The sequence below is a fragment of the Marmota marmota genome, unplaced genomic scaffold, assembly GCF_001458135.2.
Source record: "Marmota marmota marmota unplaced genomic scaffold, marMar, whole genome shotgun sequence".
NCBI classification, from domain to species: Eukaryota; Metazoa; Chordata; class Mammalia; order Rodentia; family Sciuridae; genus Marmota; species Marmota marmota.
In genome coordinates this window covers 33,248,231-33,269,459 of record NW_026000211.1, presented here as the reverse complement: position 1 = coordinate 33,269,459, position 21,229 = coordinate 33,248,231, and the positions used below count along the sequence as shown (strand labels likewise).

General features: G+C 32.7%; 1 protein-coding gene across 3 annotated transcripts in view; it reads left to right on the top strand.

Annotated features, from left to right (window-relative positions):
* The window catches only part of Diaph3 (diaphanous related formin 3), a 475,858-nt gene that overhangs the window by 303,368 nt on the left and 151,261 nt on the right, over positions 1-21,229 (top strand). For all 3 annotated transcript variants that reach the window (XM_048791762.1, XM_048791763.1, XM_015486017.2), the window contains one exon: positions 3,015-3,179. In XM_048791762.1, the coding sequence (XP_048647719.1) occupies positions 3,015-3,179 (165 nt within the window). The remainder of the gene's footprint in view (positions 1-3,014; positions 3,180-21,229) is intronic.

The following is a 21,229-nucleotide window of genomic DNA, read 5'->3' as shown; positions in this document are numbered from 1 at the left end:
AAAAAGATAATTAAAGCCCAGCTATTGCTGACATGGATGTTACATTTATTTAGAGTTTAGCAGCTTCACTTATTTTTCTTTTAGATGATGATGATTTTTTATCTGGATCTTTCACCATCCCTTAATGAGAGTAGCCCTTCAGTACTGACATAGTGTGCCTCATTCGTGTAACCAGTTATTCCATCCTATCAGACAGTCATTTTAAACTTCCAAGGATTAATTTGGCTATTTCCAAAATTGTTTCAGTTTAATCACGATTTTGCCATTCTTGTGGGTAATTCCAGTTACTCAAAGCCCCACTTCATTTCCTTTGGCAGCAAATTGTTTTATATGTAATAATGATAAGAAAATTGACTTAAAAGCTCTCTAGCTGTTAGAACAAAACCATGTCATTTCCATGCTTCTAGCTCTCAGTCATCTTTTTCATCACATCTTTTAATAAAATTGTTCTGTTTTATAAATCTGCACAGACATTTCTGATATTTCATTACTTATGATTATTACCTGAAAATCTAAAAAAAAAGGTGTTTGCTTTATTTTCATTTGTTTACCAGATTCTCGAGAATAAAATTATCAGTATTTGTGAAGTACCTATTCTTAAAACTCAAAATCTTATAAGCAGTGATAGGGGCAGCAAAGAAGTAGTTATAGAATCATCTAATCATAGATGTTCTCCAAAATAATGTCATTAACCTATTTTCTAGGGTAGGTAATCTTTAGTAATTCTGTTAGCTCTTTACATCCAAATTATGTGTGTGCCTATGCATGAATATGTGCAATTTTATGAGTAAGGCATTCCATGGATTTTTGTTCAGTAATTTGGGGGGACACTTGTTTCCTTTCTCCTCAAAGAGGAAGAATAATAGTAGTAGGATGAAATATGTAATTGGAACGAATATCATTGCAGATGACTAAATGAAGTTAGATAGTGTCTAGAGAATGAACAGAAAGTAAGAGGTGACCACACTTTTAAGAAATGTGGTGAGAACAAAGCCCCACTAAAGAATTAAGATTAGAAAGGAAAACTCACAACTTAATTATAGATCTGGCAGTAAAAATATGCCAGAAAAATTTCCAGGTAAGTGCAATAGACTACAAATGCTGTGGTCTACTGGTACAAATGGCTACTCAAAACTGTGGAGATCAGAGGAATGTATCATGGAAGAGAAAGAACTGAAGAAATTCTTCATTGATAAGTTTCAACAAGAAAAAACAGAAGTGAGTTTTTCTTTTAGCTAGGAATTAAGAATATATAAATAATGCATGTTTTCAATTTGGGACATAAATAATTTTAGGTGAGAGCTTATTGATTATGTAAAACCATTTATAAATCAGTGTTGAGTTCTGAATGTTTATTTCACGTTATAGATGAATAACTATATATTCTATTTAATAATAGTTTCTGCATGCATTTCAAATGTGATCTTTATTTACATAAATCCACTTTACCTATAATATTTCATGAATATTGATATTACATATGGAAACCTGTTTTATGTGATTCTGTTTTATGATCTCTTGCAATTTTGTGGTTTGACTAATTATACAAAATGTTTTGTTACTTACCCAAGAATTGCAGAGTGATATCATAAGTAAATGTACCAGTTACCGGCAGTATTAAAGTCTACACTAGTAAGTGTAGAGAGGCATGTTGCTATTTGAATGAACATAAAAGCTGAGTCACATATAGATCTTAAGGTCATTAAAAAGACCAGCTCTTGCCTTAGAATCCAGGTTCCCCACCTTCTAGCCACTTTTCCTTCTGAAATACTACATATACTACTCAGCACAGCATAGTATGAAAAGAAACAGAAATAGAAGGGAAACAGATCCCCTGGGTATCCCCTGTTAGGGATTACAGAGTTGAGCTGTGACTGACTGGCTGCCTCAGGGCCTGTGGGGAGGTCAGGCTCTGATTTTTAGAATTGTTTCTTGTGTCCTGGATTCATTCCCTACCTGGCAGCAGCAAGGTCTCTCTTTTTTTATCGATTCTTTTATTCCCTTCCTCAAAGTAAAGGGCCTGCCTCAGTTTCCTTATTTTGTTCTCTACTGGGAAGAACTTTTTTTTAGTTGTGAGATTTTTTTTTTCTCAGATACAAACATTCTATTTTAGGTTTCTTACTCATAGCCTGAATTCATTTAACTTAATTCAGTTTAAATTTCGCTAAAGTCTGTTTATACATGTACATTAGTCAAAGATACTAACATGACTTCTGTGAATTTAACTCTGTATGTTCTGTTTCTTTGAAAGTCCCAATTTCAAGGAACCATAGGAAGTTATAACTAATCCTCTAAGAACAGTCTTTCAGAATATGGCATCAAGATCTTATATCTGATTGCATCAGCAATTTGTTGCACAGTGAAGGAAATGCCATGGTTTTCTTAGAACATATATTCAACTATCAATGACTATCGAATTGAATTAGTGACTAATGCCACTAAGTGCCTAGTCACATTTCTAAGAACCTTGCTAGTATTGACTCATTTACTCTTCACAGCAACTTTATGAGTTGGGTGGTATTGTTATTCCATCCTACAGATGGTGAAATCAAGGCAGAATGAAGGGAAGACTTTTCCACAGGTACACTGCTACCAGGTATAGGAGGTATGAATTGACCCCAACTTGTCCAACTTCATTGCTGTACTCAATGGGGTTGATTGTTGATTTTAATATCATTCCAGTTACTCAGTTTGAAGTGCCAAGCTATAATTTCATGTTATAGATTATTATTTGAGTAAATTGGAATTTTTTAAAACTCAGTTATAAAAAAGAAGTATTAAATATAAAAATATTTGAGTTTTCTGATATTTTGCCAAAGTTAATTAGAAATTAAATTTAAATGTTTTTTCTATATCATCTAGACTGTCTTTGTAAGGATGACTGTTAAGGTAATCTTGGAATTTTGTAGAGCTTCGAAGGTATGGTGACTAAAAATTAGACTGAAATTTTGGAGTGTATTTTCATGCCTAAAGCTTCAGTTTGTAAATTACAAAATACCTTAACTATAATGTACAGCTTTGTTATCACTGCAAAAGAACAACATGGGAAACTTTCAAAGTTACTTGAAAACATGGAAAAATTGTACCAGAGTATAATGGTATATTATGCCATTGATATGAAGAAGGTGTCTGTAGAAGACTTTTTTACTGACTTAAATAACTTCAGGACTACATTCATGGTATGGCAAAAATTTTAATTGTTTTTTTTTTTTAAGTATTTTTCTCTATACTATCTCATCTGTTATTTCATTGTTTCATTCTACTCATTGTTATCTGTAACAAGTAGCAAACATGCAACATTCTGATGTTGAATGTTACCTTTAAAATTTCAGATTTTAAATCTATTGAAAAATATGTGGTTTGTTCTCTTTTTGGCCTTTCCAACATTAAGCTTTAATCAGCAATTGTGATTGAAAAAGTGACAAATTCTGAAGTTTTTCATAAAGGCTCCCTCCTGGCTGATTATAGAACTCTTTTGTAATAAGTTTTTGGCTATGAATTTGTTTCTTTATACTTAAGATCGATTTGTATTTTTGTGGTATAATTTTACCAAATTCCATGCAGCTCTTATGAAGCTTTTTTTCCTTTTCTTTTCTTAATGCATTGTACAATAAGCTACCTGTGATTTTCCTTTGAATAGATTTTACATTCCTAGGGTTTCCTTCAGATAATTTAATAGGGAGGTCAGGTCTTTGATGTGGAATCCTTTCATTTAGGCATTAAAAAGATCTTTTGAAAAGTATTAGCTGATTAGATGGGGTGGGGGGGGAACCACACACATAATAAATTGAGAAGGCATTGTTGCCTCCCTAGGGAAACTGGTGATATACTTCTACAAGGAAAAAATTGTTATTCTTAATAAATGGGTAATTCATTTCTATATTTCAGCAAATGTTTGTAAGGATTAAAAAGTTTGGAGGCATAAAGAAAAAGAAGATTGAATTTTAAAGAACTGGTTCTTATAAATCTTAGGAAAACTTTATTGCTGACTTTCCTGGACTTGGTTATAATCACTTAGGAAAGATTAGATAGTCTTATAATAAAAACCCATAATTTTAAAGGAAAACCAGTCTACAGTAAATACATATTTACTTACAGCTCCAGTTTATTTTCTCCACAAATTCAAAGTGATTCTTTAAATTAGGTTTTTCACTATAAGATGTGAATTTTGTGGTTAGATTTATATATATTATGATGTATCTATGTCATGTTCTGTACAACATACTGTTTAAAATTTTATGTTTTCTGAGGCAACATAGCTTGGTGGAAACAGTTCAAAATCTCTGTAGTCTGAGAGAGCTAGATTTGAATCCCACCCCAGTCATGTGGCTATGAACACTCATTTAACCTTCCCGAGCCTCAGTTTCCATATTTTTAAAAGAAATGTTAATCTTCTTCCTTGAAAGACTGTATAATTGTTAAGTGAAATGATATATCAAAATAGTTTCTGGCAATCTTAGTTGCTCAATAAATTATCATGCAAGAAAAGGTTATTTCAAAGGGTGCTGGGTGCTCATTCATATAACTTCTTATTCCAAGAAAAGTCTAGCTCTTGACTGTCTTCTGAGAGAGTACCTCTAAACCCTGGAATCTCCTGCCCAATAAGAGTTTCTTTATACACCTAGAATCTGAGATCAACCTAGATGGACTATGCTAAAAGGTGAACACCAATTTTTGATCATGCGGTGCCCTGGACTACACTGTATCATTGTTGGTCTCTTGGGGGCCTGGAGCCTGAGTAGCTCAGATCCATCATACAGGCAATTTATTAAGTCCTTGACATCAGGGCTCAGGTGAGATTCCCTCTTTGGCAGTACTTCCTTTGTGCATGTTGTCACATATTATTCCTAGGATAATAAGCCCTGTTGGATTCTACTGGGAGGAGACAACTGCAAGTTGCACCTGCTTTAGCCAGGACTCTGCCCTATATAGCTTTTTCCTTTATTGATTTTTTAATAGTTATTTTTTAGTTGTAGTTGGACACAATACTTTATTTTATTTATTTTTATGATGCTGAGGATTGAAACCAGGGCCTCGTACATGCTAGGCAAGCACTCTACTGCTGAGCCACAACCCCAGCCTCCTCCTTTATTGATTTTAATCTTGTGTTTCACTTAATAAACTATAACAGGAGTATAATGCCTTTTTCTGAGTTCTGTGAATCTATCTAGCAAATTATCATACCTGGGGGTGATCTTGGGGGGATCCCTGACAATTACAGGATAAAATGGATATATGATAATAATAATACACTTCACATATTATTTTCTCTGAATGTATGATTGTCTATGGTCCATTCTTCTAAATTCTTTACATGTATTATCTCAGTCAAACATCTCAGTGATTCTAAAATTTTTAGCTTTCACCATCCTTGTGTAGCAGATGAGGAAACTGAGACAGAAATAGAACATATGTAGCTCAGTGTCATACTGCTATAAAATGATGCAATTAGAATTTGAACTCATGTATTCTTCCACAAGAGTCTTCACTCAAACTGAATCGCTCTGCCTTCTGTATTCTATAGTTTGTGTTCCACTTTAGAAATAAGAATACTGGCATTTGGGGAATTTCCTAATTATACAAAACTGATGTTGCCTATAGGTTACTGAATTGGGATTTGAATCCAAGTCTAATTCCAAATCTTCTCAAGTTTTAAAAAGATTAGGGGGCTTTCTGGTATTCTATGGATAACTTGAAATCTTCGATACTAAATAGTGGGTTGAGGGAGAAAGTATTTGAATGAGAGCAAAGGGCAAAAAAATGGGTAACAGAGTGCTTTCTGTTTTACCTATTTCAGAGTCTCATATGTTGTAGAAGTAGGTGCTGTCAAACTTTCATGCACACACCACATGAAATTAAAATTGTTACTACTAAGCTTAAAATATCTAAATAAGAAATAGTTCTTCTCGGAGAAGAAATTTTCTTCAGACTAAAATAAGAATAAAGAAGACTGAACATGAAATGGTTATATAAATGTGACACTTCACGTACGCATTTTTTTCTCTTTTATTTTTTATTTTTTGGCAGGGATGGGTGTATATGATTATATTGCTTGAATTTTGGAAAAAAACATATCTTCAAAAATTCCAGTGTATTAATATTGACTAAAATTAGCGACAAATCCCTTGTTTAGTCAGTGTTCTGATTTCTTAGGAGATTGCTATTTAGTAGTTTCATATTATTCATCTTTGGGAACCAGATTAAGTTGAATAAGTCAGTATTCAGAAAATATTTGTTCTGTAGCTACAGATGTAGAATTTTAATGTACTGAAAGTCTGTTCTAGAAACTCATGTTAATATGATAGGCAAAAATATATATTTTATTTAAAAAAAACTATTAAATATTTCCATTGTTATTTTATCCATTGGCATTTAGGTGTCCTCATGGTCTTAAAAAGCAAGTTTTACTATAACATAAAGGTCCATTTTATTTTACATGAAGTGGTTTGGAATTATGTCCTTACTCCACACACTTTGGGCAGTTTTCCATACATGGAATATTTCTGCCTGGATTTAGGTCGCTTTGCATACTGTTTACTCTGCTGGAGCACTCCATAATTGTCTGGCTAAATTATACTTACCCTCTGACCTCTGTTCTAAATTTGCTGCCTCTCATAAAATCTGTGTCTATCTTATTTCCCTTTGTGTCTCTACGGTGTGTCTCATGGCATATAATAAATTTGTTGAATAACAGATGATCATTGAGTGGCATGCTTTAATAACCAACACATGTAGTACCAGCCATTTTCCAGGGCTGTAACCACTCATGTAATCCTTCCCCAAACTAGATATGGTATTCCTGTGGTTCCTCTTTTACAGATGAGAAAATTGAGGCCCACAGAGATCCTGATTTGCCCATCATTGTACGACTAGCAAGGAGCCAAGGTGTTGGCCCAGGCTTTGGGCTCCAGAGTCTGTACTGTATATGACTATATTCTTTTAAGTCCTATTAAATGTGCAACTGCTCTAATTTGTATAGATATAGCTCTTCAGTGATTTTGGTTTTTTTGTGGGGTTTTTTTTTTTTTTTTTTTTTTTGGTGCCATGAGAGCCTTGTTACAATAGCTAAAGAGGGAACATCTGTTCTAGACTGCTGCCTCAAGCCATGTAGACCAAGGGGGAAAATTTTCAAAATCTTGTAGCTTCTCTGAAGAACAGCTGTTCATTTTGACAGCAGTTTAACTCACCTCTCTTACTTGAGAATTCTCATCTTGAAATTAACTTTTTGTTGTTGTTTTGTTTATTTGTAGAACAATCTACTGTAGGTAGTTATGCCAGTGGAGAGTCATTTTATTTATAACTGCAGATCCAAGGTGGCCAGAAATAGGGAGTAAGTTTCCATTATAATTTCACCTAGCTTTATTTTTGTTAGCATTGTCAGCAGGACAAAACCAGAAACAAATGCCACTGATTGAGTACTAGCTTCTTTCTCAACCCTGTGCCAGGTGCTTTACATGTAGTGTCCCACTTAGTTCTCACAGTGTTTTGGGAGGTATAGCACCTTACAAGAGAGGTGACTGCACAGTAGCAAAGCCTCATGCCATCTCACGGGCTACAATTGAACTCATGCTGCCTTGACTCCAAAGCCTGTCCTTAGTCCACTGCTGCTCAGAGAGTTTGCAGGAAAATTTAAGGTTGTAATTTTTAAGGGTGTTTTTGATGACAGGCTAGAGGGTGTCAGCAGAAGACATACTTTATTTTCTGACTCTGGTACAGCAACATTCTCTTTGCATTGATAGGATCATTATAGAAAAATATTTTGGGGGCTACTTTGGTTTTAAAACATAAAATATCCTCTCAGAGGACAGAATGTGAAACCTGATTTCAGGGGTAGAGAAAAGGTGAAGGCTAGAGAGTCAGCACCACCTTTCTATAATAGATTTTTGTTTCCTACAGGACTTGTATGAAACATAAAGTTCAGATTGGGGGTAGTATGTAGAAATTCCTGACCTCTTATATAAGCTGAATAAATCAGTGGCCTTTCAGATATTAAGCTTTATATGAGGTGAAATCCATGGCTTTAGGAGCACAGTGCTGTGTAGCAATAATCATCATTTTACATTCGTGAGTGGTTTTAGACTCATTACATGCCATTAACAACCTACCTGTTATTAATAGATGATATCATGCTCCTGTGAGATGAATTGAGCTCATTAGGGAATTTTTGTTGGATCCTGCTAACAACCTCCTATCCTTCTTTATCTTACTCAGCAGTGTGTTTCTGTTTGTCCTTTGAGTTTAAACCTAATTTTTTGATCTGCCATTGGTCACTGTGGCCTTAAAACATATTGTATATCCTGTTCCCATCTCCCTGTTCTATTAGTGGATTTTGCTCTTTTACTCACCTGGCCTGAATAAGATTTTTGTTTTTTTTTTTTTTTCTTTATCACTCATTATCCTGATGGCACTTCCCTTTTTTATCATTGAAAGTTCCTTTGCTATTCTCTTTCATTAACTAAAATTCTTAGCACAGTATAATGCTTTTTGCTCTCTAAGCAGATTTCATCTGATACCTTATTTGTTTTCTTTAATATCTCAGAGAAATAGTTTCTAATACTTTTATCTCTTTGTACCCCTTTGTTATTTGTCCCTAATGTAACCTGTTTCAAAATAAATTTTCAACTAAATTATGCTTATTAAAATGTGTTTTAGTTTTAGTTAAAGATGTAACTACTGTGTGGACCCTCTGAGTTTGCAATATCAAATATTCCCATGTGGGAATATTTTTTTTACTTCTGTAGGTTTTTTTTTTCCCCTGACCTTGTCAACATATTCTGTTGGAATACTACTACAATTCTTTTTTATTAGTATTTTCTAAGAAACTAATATAAACAAAAAGCACTACTTGCCTTAAAAGAGATCATAGTACCTCCCTCCTCTGCAAACTGGGTTTATTTTGTGTGGTTTTTTTTTTTCTTATTTGTATTTGGGCATAGATATATGTGTCAAACTTTGTAGTCAGTCTTTCCTCTCTCAGCTTTATTTCCCACATATATAACTCCCACCTGAATTATTCGTGATGACAATCAAGGAGATAAATGATTTCTTCATCTTAAGTGATTGATGAATTCTGCTTGTGGAAGTCTTCAACCTATTTTGTTGTTGTTGTTGTTGTTGTTGTTGTTTTAATAGTGATGTTTTGCTGTTTGTCTTCCTATTGGGAAGACAGCAGTGTTTGAGAGGCAGACTCTGGCAACAGAGCACCTGGCTTGAGTCCCATCTCTCATATAGAGATATATTAGATATATTAGAGATATAACTGGCAAGTTTCTTAAACGTACTTAACCTTGGTTTGCTGATAGTAGTCTGTTTCTTAGGGTTATTACTTTTTGAAAATCAAATAACTTAATGTAAATACACCCTCATAACTAGTTAGCTGTGTACAAATAATGAAAGTAATTTTACCTTTCAAATCTCATTATAACACGATCAATATTTTAAATTTTTCATTTATGTTTTCAGAATAGGATACTGTGAATTGATCAAATAGCTTATTTCTCATGTTTAGCTCTGTCTTCAGACGATTTCTACAATCTTGTTAAAATTCTGTTTCATCCAGGTAAAGATTTGTCATTCATACTATTTGTAAACTTGAAGTTGATTTGTGGTTCATATAATTGAAATACATGTAGTGAACAAATCCAAAATCAATTATAACTCACCTAATCTTGTTGTTCTGTTGAACAGATAGAATTCATTATTCTACTGCATTTTCAGACTAAAATATTATATCACAAAAAAAAAAAAAAAACAAGAAAGAAAGGAAGGAAGAAATCATCCAGTGGGAGGATATTTTGAGTGTAAAATTTTTTTGACAAGGAGGCAGCAGAACAAAACTTGTTTTGTAAATCATTTAAAATCATTTAAATTACACATATTTGATGCTTGTCAACTCCGATGCCATTTGTGCTGACTACTATGTGGACCAACTAGACAATATCAGGAATGTCAAAGCTCTAAGTCTTTCCTGTGAGCTTCTTAAATCTTATAGATTGATTCATCTATGTTGTCAGAGGAAGGAAAATCTTGTACAAGTCCTGTGGTAGAGTGTTGAGCCAGCTTGTGCAATTATAATAGGAAGCATCTTCTATTCATGCTTATTTTGGTGGGCTCACAACTTGAAAATTGTATTTGGAGTCTTTTCACATAGGGCTTATGTCTTCATTAGCACCTTTGTTATTCTGAGATCATACTTGGAGCTATAAAGCTTCAAACCTAGAAGAAAATAATTCTGGTTATGTACTTTTTTTCTTCTCCTTTAGTATTTGTGAGTTTGCAACTTTGAAAATAATTCAGATAGATCCTGCTCATTCTTTAGTCGTTTTGCAGTAATAACACATGTAGACTATGTGGCTTAATTTTTTTTTTACTGATAAGATTTTTTATTATGCATTGCTGAGTGAGATAATAAATGATTTGACTGGCAAGTTCTGTATGATTAACTGCCTCATAATTTGTATTTTCCTTTTATGTTTAAAGTATTTTGTTTATTCAATGAAATAGTATAGCTAAATTATTCTAATACATTAATAAGCACAACATGTGTAATAATATGATATATTAACTAAATATTTGAAAGGTGACAGTAAACTGGATATTAGAAATGTCAATAAAATGTCATGTTCTTTGTATAGTAGATAGTCATTCCTTTAATATTTTACACACGCACACACACACACACACACAGGGGAGTGGAAAAGAAGCTATACATTATAAGGCTCACTTTCATGTTTCCTTGTAAACCTAGGTTCATATGGGACAGTGTGGAGTTGTACTCCATTTGGAGAGATATTAGCTTATCAAAAATTTTATATAAACCAAAATGCTATCCTGTCATACCTAGCTCTAAGTATTATATGGAAACTCTTTTGTGTATATGTGCACCTTTATTTAGCTTATAGTTCCCTATTTTTATAATATATCTCTTTGGAACACAAGTAAAGAGAATACATAATGAGAAATCAAATTGTAATTTGGAAAAGCTTTATTGTGAAATTTTCATACTTTAATAAAGAAGTATTGTTATATTAATCATCTATTTGTTGTTGTGACCAAAATACCTGACACAACTTAGAGGAAGAAAGATATATTTTAGCTCATGGTTTCAGAGGTTTTATCTGTGGTAGTCTGGCTCTAAGGAAGAACCATCATGATAGAAGGATGTGGCAGAAAGAAAGCTCTTCAGTTCAAGGCAGCCAGGAAGCCTGGGTAGAGGGAGAGAGGAACAGGGAGAAGATAACCCTTTCTTGGGCATGCCTCTAGAGACCCATTTCCTCCAATGAATCTGACCTCCCACCAGTCCATTCAGCTATTGATAAATTAATTCATTCAGTGTTGTTACAAGAGGGAAAATCATGTACAAAGCTTGTGATGGGTGTTGAACCAGCTTGTACAATTATACTAGGAAGCATCTTTTGTCCATGCTCATTTTGGTGGGCTTACAATTTAAAATCCATTTCATGGATTAATTCACTGATGAGGTCAGGGCCCTCATGATCCAATCATTGCCTAAAATTCCCCACTTCTGGACCTTTCTGCACTGAGAACTATGCTTTCAACACAGGAACTTTTGGGCAGAGACTCCAGATTCAAACCATACCAATTGTATGAGTTGAGTGTCTCATTTAAGTGGGAATTTTGTGAAGAGTTAGAAGGAATTACAAATAAACTCAGGGCAAAGTCACCAAGGGTCAATAGTGTCACCAGTGGGTTAATAAATAATTTGTAGATTAATCTGAAACTGATTATAGGAAAAAGAACAACTTCAATCTAAAGAGTTTAATCATTAGCACCTATACAACTTTTGGGCATTATAGTTTGCTTCTCACAACTGTAGTGGTCTATAAAGTTCAGCTAATAGCAACTTGTATTACATGTTAAGATGAATTGTTTCTACCAGAGCACAGTATATCATGCTTTCCTATTCACATTGATAGCATTTTTAATTTTAGTTGGTAATCCTAGAAAAATTACATTAATTTTACTGTCATCCTAGATTACTTTCTATGGCATCTACTATTGTAATTATAAATAGTAGTAGTAGGAACAAACTTATTTCCCATTAAGTACTTAAAGTGTGTGTGTGTGTGTGTGTGTGTGTTTGAGAAAATTTTTTATATTTAGTTACAAAAGAAAATAATTTTGATGGAAAACTGACAAGTAGATCATACACTTTTGTTTCTTTACAAACTTCTGTGACTATTATTCACTTTAAAAATATTTTTTCATGTTTCTTTATGAGAATATGTGTAAGATCTTAGGAATTCATTTTTAATTTTTTTCAACTTAAAATATTTTTTGTTCATTTCTGAAGAAGTCATCAATAGTTTCTAGCATAGCCTCAACCTAAGGGTGAACAATCTCCATGCAAGGTGTTTAATGGGAGAGTATTGTACCCTCATGTGGTTGTTTTCTTGAGAAAATTACCCTTATTTTTATAGTACCTAACACCCACTCTTCTGAAAAGCTTGGAGATTTAAGTTGAATTTGTTCATATCACTTTAGGGTTGTGCAAGAACAACTGAATACTCTGATAAAAAGAATTTTTAGGTTAGAGGAACCTTGCCACAGTTATGTAACTTGAGCATCCATTAAGGTTGAAAGAAATATAATACTGAACAGGAAGACATTTATGAGCTTTTTTAAAAAGTTTTTTTCAAATAATAAAATCTCTGTTAGTTTCCATTAAAAAAACATATATAGAGTTATAATATCTTGAAAAAATTGAGATGGATAGATGAAACTATTAAAATGGCTAAGATTTAAACTAGAGATGAAATACAAGTATTTTTTAAAAATCAGGATCTATGACAACTACTTGTTTTTAATACTTTTGTTTTTATATTTTATTACAATTTTATCTTCCAGGGCTGATAAATCCATTAAAGGCATGTTTTTAAGATGGACTAATTTCCTAAGCTTTTTGTAAGTGGGGTAAAACACACTTTGATATTTTAAATTTTACTTTTTGGGAAAAAGAAAAACATTCATTGTGTTATCAAGTAGTGTTAAATATGAGGTTAAATATCAATGTTAAATATCAGGAATTTCTTTTAAGTAACTGCAATATTTTTCCTAGAAAACTAAATTATCTTTTCCAGAGTAGTCTTATAACACATGTTAGATTTGAATGTATTAAAAACTGTGTACATATATATGTAAATTAAGTCCTTAGATGTATAATAGCTAGCCATCAGGTTGAAAACTACATCTTGCCTTCCATGTGTAATTTACCTTTCATCATATCTTCCCTGCCAAGTAACCCTGCCTGTATGCATCCATTTACCTCCCAATCAACTTAATGCCCACTTCTATTTCAACATCTCACAGTAAACATTTATATTGTCATAGAAACTTTTAAAACTGGCACTCCATTATATGCTTGACAGAAGCATATATAATTGATATATACTAGAAAATGGTTCTTCTTTGTATTGTTAAGGATAATTGTATTTGAGGCAATTGACTAATTATATTATAATAAAATATTTAAAATCAGTGATATAGTAATAGAATATTATTTACTTATGTTTCTATGTATTATATGCTATACAATGAAGTGACATAGGTGAATTAACTGAATTAATTCTTAATATTTTATCTCATGTATTATTTAATGTTTTGCCTTTTTCACAGAGTGACACAACTCTGTAGTGCTGAATAGTTATTTAAAAAAAAATAACAGGACTTATTTCTACCTCCTTAATATTATACTCTTTCCCACATTTAACAATGAATTTAGATTTTTCAAAAATTTCTAAAAGTAGTAAAATGTCATATTTATTGTATTTTTAAATGTGTCTTTAACTTTCAGTTTTAACATTTGTGGGTGGTGCGTGCCTTGTTAGGGATTGATTTTATATGGCTGTTCAATTATCATTGTTTACCTCTGGATTTTAAAACACATGTACAATGTGCCCAGAAATACATATACTATATAAAAACTGCAACATTATATAAAGTATTTAAGAAATGAGACATTGAGTCATATAAAAGAAAACACATTTAAGGACTTTCCTTATCATGATATGGTTTAATAGAGACTCTTAAGACTTATTCTGTCAGAATACAGGAAACATTTTAAAATACAGCTGTTTGGTAAGAAAGTTAGAGAAATATCCCAGGGCAAAAGGGTTAGAAGAAAAAAAGACAAAATTGAAACTTCATTGTTGAGCATAGGTAAGGAAGGGGAAAGCTAGACTTACCTAGGATGTTGAAGGCTGAGACCATGGTTTGGTGCAGAATAAGTGAGTACATTGAATAAAACATGTAGGAGCCTGGGACAAGAGCATATTTAATCTTTCCAGGCTCAGAAATGATCTCTGGTTGTTTATAGAAGCTCACCCAAAGTCCTGTGCTAAAAACCAATTACAATTTAGGTCCTCAAGTTTCTCACAAATTAAGTTCAATAAGAATAATTAATTCCCATCATCAAATAAACAAGAGAGGAATTGTGTGGTGAAATGATTAGGAAAAAGCAAAATAATATATAGAGAATCAAGAATCTAGGTATGGAATAACAATGTGTGACATGTTTTAAGAAAAAAACAATAAGTTTATAAAGACAGAGAATCAGGAGTCTACCAAAAATGGCCAAGCAGTTTCGTAAAATAACTGAGTTAAATTTATGAAATTGGAAGTATGATGGTTGAAAGTAACATTCATTGGAGTAGGAGTAAATAATACTCAGCTAAGGAAAGAAATACTAGTTTGTATAGTATATCTAACTAAATTGTCTAGAAAGCAATTCAGAGAGAGACATTTTATTTTGAAGTCTAATATACTTTTTAAAGAAACACATAGAATAGTTTGAGAAAGCCTAACACACTGTATAATGAACGTCCCAAAGGATAGACTCAAGAGAATGAGTGAAAGATAATATTCTACACAATGAATAAAAAATTCCAGATTAGAATCTACAGAATAGGAACTAAACATATAGATATTTTTGCACTCATTTTTTAAAAAATCATATATAATAGTTCAGAATAGCACCAACAAACACCTTTAAAAGTAGCCACAGGAAAAGAGGTATAACCTCCATATAGTTATATACAAATAACTTCTCATCAGCACAAGTAGAAACTAAATGAAAGTGAGGTAGTATCACCCAAAAGATACAAAAAAGTTAAAAAATTGCATGTGCCCCAAATAAATTGATGAACTATATGAATATCTTGATAGATGTATCATTGTACTGAAAAACTTAGAGTTCTCTAACATACAAGTCAAGCAGAAAAAAAATAAATGTATGAAAGCTTTGAGGAATTTAAATAGATTTATTTGCTTATTCTGTATAGTATAGAAACTCTAAAGAATGCCCATTTCGCTCAAGTACAGTCACCAACTAGTATCAAATTGATTACGTACTTGAGATGACTAAAGACATTTCAGCATAATTACAAGTGTCATTTTCATTCATTGACCACAATAACATGAAACTAGAAATTAAAAAGATGAAATTTTAAAACTATTATTTTGAAAATTCTGAAAACACACTAAGTACTCTGAGTCAAAGATAAAATCATAGGAAAATTTAGACCTGAACAATATTGGAAATACCCCATGTCAGAATTTGGGAGATCCAATAAAAGTGGTATAAAGCAATTTATCTTTTAAGTGCTTCAATTACACTCAGAAAAATGAGAATTATACCCCATTTGATTCAAATGTATGATATGTCAAGATCATTGTATTGTCATGTGCAACTAATTAAAAAAATGAACAGAAAATCGACAAGGTAAGCATTTGTCTCAGAAATTAATAAGGACATTGTATGATTTTGGGAAAAAAATGAATGTTCAAGAATAAGGATAAGTGATGAAGAATTTTAAAATTCAAAATGGTATATTGAAGCCAGATAATTTTCTGAAAATATTAATCAAGAAAAAAAAAGAAAAATGATAAGAATATAAAAAGAAACATAACTAAAAATACTGAAGATAGTAAGAAGTGCATACTATAAAAATTTGTAGGCCATAGTAGGAAAAGTTTTGATAAACTAGGTAAGTTCAAGAAGAAAATAATCTGCAATTGTTTCAAAATGCTTAAGCATTTCTAGAACTAATTTTTAATGATTTCTTTTGATTTTTCTAAAATATTTGGGTCTCTACTCCATACCATTCAAAAACATTGATTTCAAGATAAAGTAGGCACTTAAATGTGAAGAGCAACATTAAAACTTCTAGAGAAAATATGATTCATTTAAAGTGTAGAAGGATATAAAAAGGATCAGAAATAAAGGAAAAGAGATTTTTGACTAGTTTTAGGAATTTCTGTTTATTGAAAGATAAAGTACAGGACATTTAAATTTCAGCATTCTGTTTATAATGGTAACATTTGTATCCACATTGTTTAGAGAAGGACAAATCATTAAGAAAGAGATAACCCAAAAGAAAGTAGGTGAAACATATGAATAGGCATTTTATAGAATAGGGAATACCAATGTTTGTTTACAGACATATGAGAAGCTGCTTGAACTAACTGGTAACAGAAATACAGATTAAAAGCAGAATGTGATATCAAATATACCAGCAAAATGGAAGAAATTAAGAAGACTTGTCATGACAGATTTGGTGAGTGTGTAGATTGTGATTATATAGAGAGAGTCTCAGTATACATTGACATAACTACTCTGAAAACAATTTAGTAGTATCTAGTATGATGAAGTCATGTCATTCATAAATTCGATTCCTATCTTAGCAGTGGCTTTCAATCTATTTCCACCATGATCCACATTTTATTTTTTTTTATTGGTTGTTCAAAACATTATAAAGCTCTTGACATATCATATTTCATACATTAGATTCAAGTTGGTTATGAACTCCCAATTTTACCCCAAATACAGATTGCAGAATCACATCGGTTACACATCCACATTTTTACATAATGCCCTATAAGTAACTGTTGTATTCTGCTACCTTTCCTATCCTCTACCATCCCCCCTCCCTCCCCTCCCATCTTCTCTCTCTACCCCATCCACTGTAATTCATATCTCTCCTTGTTTATTTTCCCATTCCCCTCACAGCCTCTTATATGTAATTTTGTATAACAATGAGGGTCTCCCTCCATTACCATGCAATTTCCCTTTTCTCTCCCTTTCCCTCCCACCTCATGTATCTGTTTAATGTTAATCTTTTCTTCTTGCTCTTCCTCCCTGCTCTGTTCTTAGTTGCTCTCATTATATCAAAGAAGACATTTGGTATTTGTTTTTTAGGGATTGGCTAGCTTCACTAAGCATAATCTGCTCTAGTGCCATCCATTTCCCTGCAAATTCTATGATTTTGTCATTTTTTAGTGCTGCGTAATACTCCATGGTGTATAAATGCCACATTTTTTTTTATCCATTCATCTATTGAAGGGCATCTGGGTTGGTTCCACAGTCTAGCAATTGTTTTTTAAACAATTGTTTTCAAGGAATTCCACCATGATTTTACATGTATGTATTTTTAGAATAGAAAAAGCTTCAAGAAATTATACTCAATACTGCTTGTATTGCATTCAAGGGCTTTCTATTCCTTAACTTAAAGAGTAACTGTCAATAATTTTAAACTGATTTAAGGACCAAGTATCTCAAGTATAATTAAAGAACTCTTATATATGTGTACTAGGAGACACATACCAAAATGTTCATGTCTGCATTATTCATTGTAGCTGAATATTGGAGAAAAATCTCATTGATGGGAGAGTAAATAACACAATTTAATATAGGCAATGAAAGTGAAGTGCAACTTGCACTTTAAAAAATGGAGCAATCTTAAAAACAAATCTTAAGTGAAAAAAGCAGGTTATAGCTGAGTGTGGTGGCACATGCCTGTAATTCCAGCAACTCAGAAGGCTAAGACAGAAGGCTCCTAAGTTCAAAGCCAGCTTCAGCAACTTCGCAAGACCCTATCTCAAAAGGGCCCTGGATGTCATTTAGTGGTTAAGCACTGCTGGGTTCAATTCTTAGTACTCCCCCTCCCCCGAAAAGAAAGTCCCAAAAGTTCACATAAAGGATGGTGAGATTTTTATGAAATCCAAAGATTATATTTATAATAAAAGCTAAGACTTATATAGCATCCCTCTCTGCCAGATACTTCTGAATTTTACTCATATTACATGCATTCATTTAAATTTACTCACTCTGGGGCATTTTGGTTTATCTGAAAAAGTGCTTTACATACTGTCATAATAAATATTTAAACTAGTCATGGAAAATTTCTTGTTATAGCAGTTGTATAAAATCGAATTATGTGAGGATGTAATTGTTAGCTCATATTTTCTAATAGAATACACACATTTACTATGTCTATGTATTTTCATAACATATTTGTTAATGTACCTATATGTTATTATGTATATGTTTTTCTACTCATCATTACCATGGAAATCATTTTAGTCTTAGGAATTTAGGTTATTGACTATGTCATTTAAATTCAAAAATCAAATATGACAAAGTTTTGAAATCTTCTGTGATCATTGGTGTGGTCTGGTAAGTCTGTGCATCTTTCAGAGAAGGGCATGCACTAGGCTTCATCTGGGAATATATTCTCAAAGAATGTCATTTGGTAATGTATAGCTGAAAATAGTGTGCCAGTGCAAGTACAACCTTTTTTTTTTTTTCAATTGAGTAAAGAGAAAACCAGGTCTCCTAAAGCACAAGAAGTAAAATTTAAAAATCAATAATGGGATTGTGTCAAACAAAAACCTTCTTCACAACAAAGGAATAATCAAAAGCATGAAGAGAGGGCCTACTGAAAGGGAGAAAATCTTTGCCATCAATATCTCAAATAAGGTATTAATTTCCAGGAACATACAAAGAACTAAAAAAACTTAACCAAAACAAATAACCCATTCTACAAATGGGCAAAAGAACTAAACAGACGCTTCTCAAAAGAAGAAAATATGAACAGCCAACAAATATTTGAAAAAATATTCAAAATCTCTAGTAGTTAGAGAAATGGAAATTAAAACTACATTGAGATTTCCCCGTTCCTCCAACCAGAATTGCAATTATCAAGAATACAAGTAACTGTAAACGTTGACATTTTTTCACCCACATTGCACTTAAAGCTAAGAATGAATCTCCTGCCCCTCCCAAAGAAGGGAGTGTTGAAGGGAGTCCACAACCATAAACAGAAGAAGATCTGCATGTCATCTACCTTTTGGTAGACCCAAGACATTGCAGCTCTAGAGGCACCACAAATTTCTTGGAAGAGCACCCTCAGAAACTTGAGCACTATGCCATCATCAAGTTCCCCCAACCACAAGGTCAGCCATGGGGAAGATTGAAGACAACAAACACTTGTGTTCATTGTGGATGTCAAGGCCAACAAACACCAGATCAAAGAAGCTATAATGTAGTTCTATGACATTGATGTGAGAAAGGTTAACACCCTAATCAGGCCTGATTGAGAGAAGGCTCTCGATTATGATGCTTTGGACTTTGCCAACAAAATTGAAATCATCTACAGAGTCCAGATGTCTAATTCTAAACATATGCTTTTTTTCAACATTTAAAACAAAATAACAAATTTGGCAAGGATATGGGGACAGGTACACTCATACATTATTGGTGGGAATGTAAATTGGTGCAACCACTCTTGAAACAGTATGGAGATTCCACAAAACTAGGTATGGAACCACCTTTTGACCCAGTTATCCCACTCCTTGGTAAATACCCAATGGAGTTAAAATGAGATAGCCATATCACTGTTAATAGCAGCACAATTCACAGAAGCTAAGCTATGGAACCAGTCTAGATGCCCGTCAACAAATGAATGGATAAAGAAATATTACTCAGCCATGAACAAAATGACTTTATGACATTCGCTGGTAAATGAATGGATCTGGAGACTATCAGGCTAAGTGAAATAAGCCAGTCACCAAAAAACAAAGGTCCAATGTTCTCTCTGAGGTATGGATTCACCCACATCAAGGAGGGGGATGATGAAGAATAGAAGTTCAGTGAATTAGACAAACAGGAATGAAAGGAATGGAGGGATGATAGAAAAAGGAAAGACAGCCAGGAGCAGTGGCACATACATGTAATCCCAGGGTCTTGGGAGGCTGAGACAGGAGAATCGCAAATTCAAAGCCAGCCTCAGGAACTTCAAGATGCTAAGCAACTTATTGAGACCCTGCTCTAAATAAAATACAAAATAGGGTTGGGGATGTGGCTCAGTGGTTGAGTACCCCTGAATTCAATCCCCAGTACCAAAAAGCAAAATGAAAGACAGTGGAATGAATCTGACTTGACTTTCCTATGTACATATATGAATGCACCACAATGAATCTTCCCATCATGTACATCCAGAAGACTGGGATCCTAATTAGATTAAGATATATTCCAAGCCTATATAAATATATAAAAATAGATCCTACTGTCATATATAACCAAAAGAATAAATAAAAATTAAAAGTGATCAGTGGGTTCAGTGTGAGTATATATATTTTCAATTGATTTGTTGTGGGGTGGAGGGACAGTGTCTTATAGCCTGTTATCATTCATTATGACCAGCTCACCTTTATTTTCCTTCCTGGTTTTGAATTTGTGAGTGAAATAACTAAGAAGCAGTTGTAATGTTATAAATATTTACTTTTTCTGTTTTAGATTATTTTTGTTAAATGTTTGGCTTAGTTTTGCTTAATATTTGGCTTAAAGGAAAATTTCAAATTACTGGTTTAGCCATTGTACCTAAAATAGTGTCATTTGGTTTTTCTATTTTGGGCTATTTTACTTCTTTATGTTTGGCATAAAAGAAAATTCCAAATTACTGTTTCAACTGGATATTAGTTGCAGACTAAATACCTTTTTCTATGCTGTTGGCATTTTCCACCTAAAAATTCTTTTCCTAATATAGTGTCAGAATAAGATAAGTTTTAAATGAGGCAGAATTTTAAGTGAAAATCAATAGTGCATTTTCCCTAAAAGAAAATAGCTTTAGGAACTTCCTCAGACCTTATTTCTAAATGTAAACATTGTTTTTATAGATCTTGCAAAGTAATTTTGACTTGTTATAACCCAGTAGAATTCTAAAAGGGTGTGGCAATTATTTCTGATAATAGATGTTTATATGAAATATTCACTTTGAAATATATCCATCTATTAAAGTAGAAAATTTACATCAGCAAATTTTATACGATAATAAGTTTCATAAATAAGCTGCGTGATATATTACTTAACTTTTGATGGTTGTTTTTATTCATTTTCTTTAGGCAAGAAATAGTTTTGATTACTGAATATTTG